This window comes from Saccopteryx leptura, chromosome 2 (genome assembly GCF_036850995.1).
Source record: "Saccopteryx leptura isolate mSacLep1 chromosome 2, mSacLep1_pri_phased_curated, whole genome shotgun sequence".
NCBI lineage: Eukaryota > Metazoa > Chordata > Mammalia > Chiroptera > Emballonuridae > Saccopteryx > Saccopteryx leptura.
In genome coordinates this window covers 3,128,359-3,135,793 of record NC_089504.1, presented here as the reverse complement: position 1 = coordinate 3,135,793, position 7,435 = coordinate 3,128,359, and the positions used below count along the sequence as shown (strand labels likewise).

The window sequence follows — 7,435 nt, the reverse complement described above, 5'->3', positions numbered from 1 at the left end:
TGTGTGTGTATATGTGTGTCTTGAAGAGGAATTGAAAAGAAAAAGAAAAAGGACAGAACCAAACGAGAGTCTTACTGGAGCATGACTGGAGGTGGCCAGGATGGGGACCTGGTGACAGGACTGGTGAATTCGAGACCTATTCCTGACAGCGTGCCCGGGGCAGCACGAAATTATTTAAAAAGTAATCGCATCCGTTATTAGCAGTAAGCATGCTAACAGCAAAAGCAACAGCGCTTGAGAAAGGACACAGGCAGCAGCAGGACAAAAGCACTAACTATAAAACGCTCGGACCAACGGTACCGTGGGAGGACCGCGACTCCGCCCGCCCCGCCCCCTCTCCGGCTCCTGCAGGCCCCGCCCACGAGGCGCGCGCTCCGGCCCCGCCCCGAGGGGCGATCGGCGGCTCCGGCTCGTCGCGCGGGCCTGCCTGGCCTCGGCGCTCGGCTGGGCATGCCTGCGGCGCTGCCATGGAGACGCGGCCCTGCGGCCAACTGGTGCTGCGGGGGTCTAGGGCGCTCTTCCCCGAGATCCTGGCGTCGCCGAGACCCTACCGCGCGGGTGACAGCGGCGCGCGCGGGCGGGCGGTGGGGGGAAGGGGACCCAGAATGTTGGGGGCGACAATGAGGATGAGCCATGGGGGCCCCAGGGTGCGGGTCAGGCGAAGGGTGACGCAGGATGCTGACGGGGGGGGGGGGACGATGGGGATGTGTTATGGGGGCCCCGAGGTGCAGGTCGGGCGAGGGGTGACCCAGGATTTCGGGAGGGGGACGATGGGGATGAGCCGTGGGAATCCGGGGTGCAGGTTGGGCGAGGGGTGACCCAGGATGCTGGGAGGGACGATGGGGATGTGTCATGGGGGCCCCGAGGTGCGGGTCGGGCGAGGGGTGACCCAGGATTTCGGGAGGGGGACGATGGGGATGAGCCGTGGGGAATCCGGGGTGCAGGTTGGGCGAGGGGTGACCCAGGATGTCGGGGGAGCGATGGGGATGAGCCGTGGGGAATCCGGGGTGTAGGTTGGGCGAGGGGTGACCCAGGATGCCAGGATGCTGGGGGGGACGTTGGGGATGTGTCATGGGGGCCCCGAGGTGCAGGTCGGGCGAGGGGTGACCCAGGATGCCAGGATGTTGGGGGGGACGTTGGGGATGTGTCATGGGGGCCCCGAGGTGCAGGTCGGGCGAGGGGTGACCCAGGATGCCAGGATGTTGGGGGGGACGTTGGGGATGTGTCATGGGGGCCCCGAGGTGCAGGTCGGGCGAGGGGTGACCCAGGATGCTGGGGGGGACGATGGGGATGTGTCATGGGGGCCCCGAGGTGCAGGTCGGGCGAGGGGTGACCCAGGATGCTGGGGGGGACGTTGGGGATGTGTCATGGGGGCCCCGAGGTGCAGGTTGGGCGAGGGGTGACCCAGGATGCTGGGGGGGACGATGGGGATGTGTCATGGGGGCCCCGAGGTGCGGGTCGGGCGAGGGGTGACCCAGGATTTCGGGAGGGGGACGATGGGGATGAGCCGTGGGGAATCCGGGGTGCAGGTTGGGCGAGGGGTGACCCAGGATGTCGGGGGGGACGATGGGGATGAGCCGTGGGGAATCCGGGGTGCACATTGGGCGAGGGGTGACCCAGGATGCCGGGGGAGCGATGGGGATGTGCCGTGGGAGGGAAGGGGTCCGGGGTGCGGGTCAGGCGAAGGGTGAGGCAGGATGCTGACAGGGGGGAAGGGGAGAACTCAGCAGCAGCCGGAAGTGAGGCGGGACTGAGTGGAGCTGGGGGAGGCAGAGTTCACGCAGAAGGAAAAGTGAACTTGCAAGGCGGAGAAAGCATTTGGTAGGGAGGGATGATTGTGATGCTTCCCTGTTGGGTTTTCACCTGACATCACTTCTTTCTGGTCCAGGGGCCTCCGGATGTCTGGAGCAGTAAGGCAGCAGTGGCTGGGTGAGTCACCAAACCATCCGCAGCCTGGCAGCCTCAGTAAATGCCCTCGCAGGTCGGGGGCTTGTCTGGGAGCAGTGCCTGGTGACCTGTGCCTTTTCAGGTTCTTAGGACTTGTTTCTCTGATACAGACAGGAACCCTCCGATAAGCAGTTTGCCTGGATACCCCCCACCCCAACACACACACCCTCTTTTTTTTTTTTTTTTTTTTCTTTTTTTCTGAAGCTGGAAACGGGGGAGACAGTTAGACAGACTCCCACATGCGCCCGACCGGGATCCACCCGGCACGCCCACCAGGGGATGATGCTCTGCCCACCAGGGGGCGTTGCTCTGCCGGGACCAAAGCCATTCTAGTGCCTGGGGCAGAGGCCAAGGAGCCTCGGATGCGGGAGGGGAAGAGAGAGACAGAGAGGAAGGAGGGGGTTGGAGAAGCAAATGGGCGCTTCTCCTATGTGCCCTGGCCGGGAATCGAACCCGGGTCCCCCGCACGCCAGGCCGACGCTCTACCGCTGAGCCAGCCGGCCAGGGCCCACACACACTCTTAATAAAAGATCTAGGCCTGATCAGGCGGTGGCACAGTGGATAGAGCATCAGACTGGGACACGGAAGACCTAGGTTCGAGACCCCGAGGTTGCCAGCTTGAGCGCGGGCTCATCGGGTTTGAACAAGGTTCACCAGGTTTAGCCCAAGGTCGCTGGCTCAAGAGGTCACTCGGTCTGCTGTAGCCCCCTGGTCAAAGCACATATGAGAAATCAATCAATGATCAACTAAGGAACCACAACGAAAAATGGATGTTTCTCATCTCTCTCCCTTCTTGTCTGTCTGTCCCTATCTGTCCCTCTCTCTGACTCTGTCTCTGCCCCCCCCCACACACAAATAAATAAATAAATAAATAAATAAGTAAATAAATAAAAGATCTAGGATGAGGCTCGCAGTCCAGATCTTTGGAGAGGGGCTGAAATAGCTGAGTATGAGGCTCTGATCCAGAGTTGAGATTCTGTGCATGACACCTGCCATTGCCACCAGAGCCCCCTTGCTCCCCCACACCTGACAGCGTGTTCATTTCTCGCAGTGTCACCTTGGGGAAGAGCTGCAGACCAGCCAGAGAAAAGCCACTGCGCCAAGGCTGGCTCCACACCCACAAGTCCCACCCCACATCACCCTGCTCTGCTGTGAGCCCACCCACCAGGCGAGGGCGGTCCCGGGCACTGCCCTCAACTTCCATCTAGCCGCACAATGTCCTTTCAGTCGGGGGGACGCTGGAGTCATCTTTGCAAGTTAAGCAGTCCAAACCGTGGTGTCACAGTCACAGTAGACACCTGACAAGCTCATCCCAGTCAACTCCACACCTAATAAGAGTGCACCCAGCTGTCACCAGGGAAGGCATCTTCCCAGGTGGTTCTTAGCGGTGTCTTCAGAATGCTCAGAGGCTCCTCTCAAGTGTCCCTGCAACACCACCCTCCAGAGGGTACCACCCACCAATGGCCTGAACCCTGGTCTATACCATTAAGTTGAGTAAGGGACCCCTCAGACCCAGCGGCCAAAAAGCATATTCATCAGAGCACTGAGCACAAGGCGGGCGGGAGGACCAGCCTAGAGCAGCGGCTGCAGGCTGAGGCACCCAGGAGGGAACTCTGGCCAGTGATGAGCGGCCGCGTCCCCCTGGCAGAGAAAGCCCTGTCCGAACGCTACGCCCGGCTGCGGTACAGGGACACCTCCCTGCTCATCTGGCAGCAGCAACAGCAGAAGTTGGAATCTGTGCCGCCCAGGACCTACCTGAGCAGGAGCCGAAGCGTGTGGTACTCACAGTATGGAAATGAGGCCATCGTGGTCCGCGATAAAAACAAGCTTGAGGTCTCCCGGGACACGGGCCAGTCCAAGTTTTGCACAATTATGTGATTCCCGCCGCCCCCCTGTGAGAACGGGCCGGGTTTCCAGCGGCTGTCTCGTGGACTTCGGGGCCTCACGGGGGAGAACGAATCGTGAGTGTGAAGACAGGGCTGTGGTGTTAGAACACCCCCCCCCCAGAAGTGGCTCCTCATCCCTGGGCAGTGTCAGTGCCAGCGGTCAGCCTGACCTCTGAACTGTCTGGTGCTACGGGCATGACCTGGACCGGGCACTCTGCTGGGTGTGTTTTTATGTTAGGGTTCTGATAAATCAACCAAGAGGGGCACCCTGCTTACAAACAACCTTTCCAAGTTTGGTAGGTTTTTATTTCATTTCTTTCGATTACACTTGACATTCAGTATTATCTTAGTGTCAGCCCGTGTAGGTTGTCTGTAATATTCACTTCAGCTTGGTGAAGGATGGGTCAGCTCTAGAAAGAAGTACAGGAATGGGCATCATTATGGTCGAAAATCCACCTGCAGGCTAGGACAGATGTCACTGAGGTAATTGGCCATGCATTTCAGCAGGAACCCAGTTGCACCTGCATCGTGAATTGAGTCACCAAAGTGACCATCAGGTGTGAAGCACTATGGTGTTTTCCACACTACCTTCCATATATTTGGGGACTGCGGGCAAGTGCATCCAAAAAAAAAAAACATTAAGGAAACCGAAAATTACTTTTAAGTTCCACACCATTTCCTTGAAGGGATTTCCACCCTGATCGCAAGGCTGGACGAGGCAGGTTCCCAACACAGTATCTCAGCCTCTGTCCTGAGGCTACAGTTCCCACCATCCACAGCGCCCGGCGATGGGTCATCTCCACACGCAGGCGGCCGAGGCTTAACGTGTGGGCAGTTAGGAGACATTGAAAAAGAACCTTCCATCTGCTGTAGTCGAAATCCGCGTGGCTATGCAAATGTCAAAGCTGGTTTTTATTTTCTAAATAAATACTCTCTAGGACTCTCCTCATGCTCGTATTTTTGTCTGTTCACGCTGTGTTGACCCGGCTCTCCATTTCTAGTAGCATCTGATGATTGCTAAAAGCCCCGGCGCAGAAATGCAGAAGGCACAGCAAGGGAGGGAGCCCTCCCCAGACGGGCAAGTGCAATCACACAGTGACACCCACAGGTGGCAGCCTGCTCCCTGCATGGCTGTGGGCGTTTCTTCTGGTTCAGCTGCTCAGACAACACCAACACTGCGCTCCACCTGCCTTACGGCAGCACTCCTGGGAGCCCACAGGCGGACAGGTGCGTGTCCTCGCTGTCACCGTGCACACAGCAGGCCCCACGCCTACCTGGACACGGTTCTTTTTGTAGCTGGGTGAGCTTGTTAGCAAACAACATCCCAGAAGTAGCGCCGTGGGGTCACAGGGCATCCCCCAACACGTCACATCCGGGGCAAGGCCTGGTCCCTGCTGAGGCATCCTTGGCCAGGGAGTGGCTTCGGGTTGGGAGGCTTGGAGTCACTGCCCATCACCTCCCAGAGGTGTCCCTTGTATTGTGAGGCCTCTGCGGACAGGGCACGCCTGCCCGGGAGCCCTGACTGGAACCACCCAGCAGACAGGCTCTTCGATTCCAGCCCGAAGGGAAAGAAGCTGACTCCGGAGCCGCCCCTGCAGCACCCCTGCACTCCCCACACTGCAGACGAAGCTGGGCCCGCCCGCGGCCAGGGGGGCCCGAGCATGGGGCAGCACCTGGGAGCATGCGCTGCGGCCACGGCTGGTGTCCGCCCGGGTCAGGGGGGCCCGAGCATGGGGCAGCACCTGGGAGCATGCGCTGCGGCCACGGCTGGTGTCCGCCCGGGTCAGGGGGGCCCGAGCATGGGGCAGCACCTGGGAGCATGCGCTGCGGCCACGGCTGGTGTCCGCCCGGGTCAGGGTGCCCAGGTGACCGAGAGGACAGCTACCAGCAAGCTGCTTAGAGAGCGCAGACACTGCCTGCCCGAGGGAAGCCTGGGACACAGCCAGTCCCCCTCCTCAGGACGGTGGCTAGAGAGCAGAGGGGTGACACGTGCCACGGGGCCGCGGGCAGGGTGCCCACTAGCAACCTGGGCGTGGGATGTCATCAGGATGAGCACTGGGCCACCAAGAACCTTTGCCCAGGATGACAACATTCTGGAAAAAAGTGTCAGAACTCTCTTGTGATGCCTCCCTCATCCTCCACTGAAGCCAAGCAGTGGGCCAGCAGGGGAGTGTGTGAGGCCTGGTGCCTTGGAAACCACCCAATCGCAGGCCAAGCGGGAGGGGAGGGTCTTCCCCGGGAGGAGGACAAGCCAGCGAGGACCAGACGACGGATGGCCGAGGGACCAAGTGCCTAAGGGGACAGGCAGGCAACTGGACAGGCGGGATTTCCCCTCTGAAGCAGAAAACGACACTCCCTAAATCCCCGCCCGCGCCTCCAGGCCCAGGCCGAGGGGCGGGGGTACAGAGCAGCTTTGGAGACCTCCTTCGGATGCTCTGGGCGCTCCCACTGTGAGCTGTGGGAGAGCAGGGGGCATGGCGCAAGGAGAGAGAGAGAGAGAGAGAGAGAGAGAGAGAGAGAGAGAGAGAGAGAGCCACTCTGCAGGAAGGAAAGGCATTCAGGGCACTTTTTCTTTTTTTTGCTTTTATTATGAAAACAAAACAAATGCCCCAGGAGAAGGGTCCATGATTACCAGAAACATCAAAGAGTACTTTCTACCATTTTTATTCTGTTGTGTTGAGGCCAGCATCGCAATAAACAAGCTAAAACTACTTACATTGGACTCATTTCTCAGTAACTGACATTTACAGGAATATACTAGAAACGGCACTAAAAAGTTTTAATTAAGAAAAGTTACGGTAAACTTGCATGCACATCATACAGAAAAAGTAACATCTTAAATATAAAAAAGAAAAACTTCCTGGAAGTGTTAACGCGTATTACGGAGCAGGCCTACTCAGGATGGGACAAATCTGGACGCGGTGCCGTTTCCCCAAACAACTATAGAGGACTTGAATCTGAAAAAAAAACAAAAAAAAACAACCAAACAAACAAACAAACCAAAAATAACTCCACAAGAACAAAAACAAAAAAGGAAACATATCTTACAGTGTGTAAGCTGCCCAGGACGCCGCACCTGCCCCTCGGCCCTGGCGGTCTCGGTCACCGCCCTCTCCAGAGCCGTCCGTCCCCCCCATGCCCGGCCAGCCTACTCCACGCCGCTCCCTCCCCTCGGGAAAGCTCGGGCACAGGGCCCTGCAGTCTGGGGCGCTGAGCCACTGCCTGTCCAGCTACATGCAGTCCTCCCGAGACAAGAGCGATGGACATGACCGGCACCCACAGGTGCGCTCCAGGGAGGAGGAGGCGCGGCCGGGCTGAAGAGAGATCAGTTGTGAAGTGTGAACAGAAGAAAGCCTTAGAAACTACAGCACCAACACACCACAACTGCTCAGCGCGACCAGCAGCCCCCGGGGCGCCGCGGAAGCCCGGCCGGCTTCTGGGCTTCTGTCCCAGGCAGGCGGGCGGGAGGAGCAGAGGAGCTCGGAGAATCCGCCGCGTGGCGCATGGAACCAGTGGACAACAAGGCCAGGCTCTGAAATGCTCCCACCGGGCTCAACTCTAGGGCCAGATGCTTCTCCTGCGACTGGCTCCCAGGGGCGAAC

At 59.0% G+C, this 7,435-nt stretch overlaps 1 protein-coding gene across 5 annotated transcripts; it reads left to right on the top strand.

Moving 5' to 3' along the window:
* Nucleotides 1-403: 403 nt before the first annotated feature.
* BRD3OS (BRD3 opposite strand) lies at nucleotides 404-4,778 on the top strand. Of its 5 annotated transcripts, none has more exons than XR_010749154.1 (3): nucleotides 404-494; nucleotides 1,889-2,029; nucleotides 2,999-3,575. XR_010749154.1 is itself a non-coding variant. In XM_066366755.1 (3 exons), exon 3 carries the CDS (start codon nucleotides 3,571-3,573, stop codon nucleotides 3,823-3,825), a length of 255 nt encoding a protein of 84 aa, XP_066222852.1. In that variant the 5' UTR covers nucleotides 421-558; nucleotides 1,889-1,981; nucleotides 2,999-3,570; the 3' UTR covers nucleotides 3,826-4,778. The 5 variants fall into 5 exon arrangements, 3 of the variants coding, with proteins under 3 accessions (XP_066222852.1, XP_066222851.1, XP_066222853.1); XR_010749155.1 differs by having other exon boundaries at nucleotides 421-558; nucleotides 1,889-1,929; XM_066366755.1 differs by having other exon boundaries at nucleotides 421-558; nucleotides 1,889-1,981; nucleotides 2,999-4,778.
* Nucleotides 4,779-7,435: the final 2,657 nt, after the last annotated feature.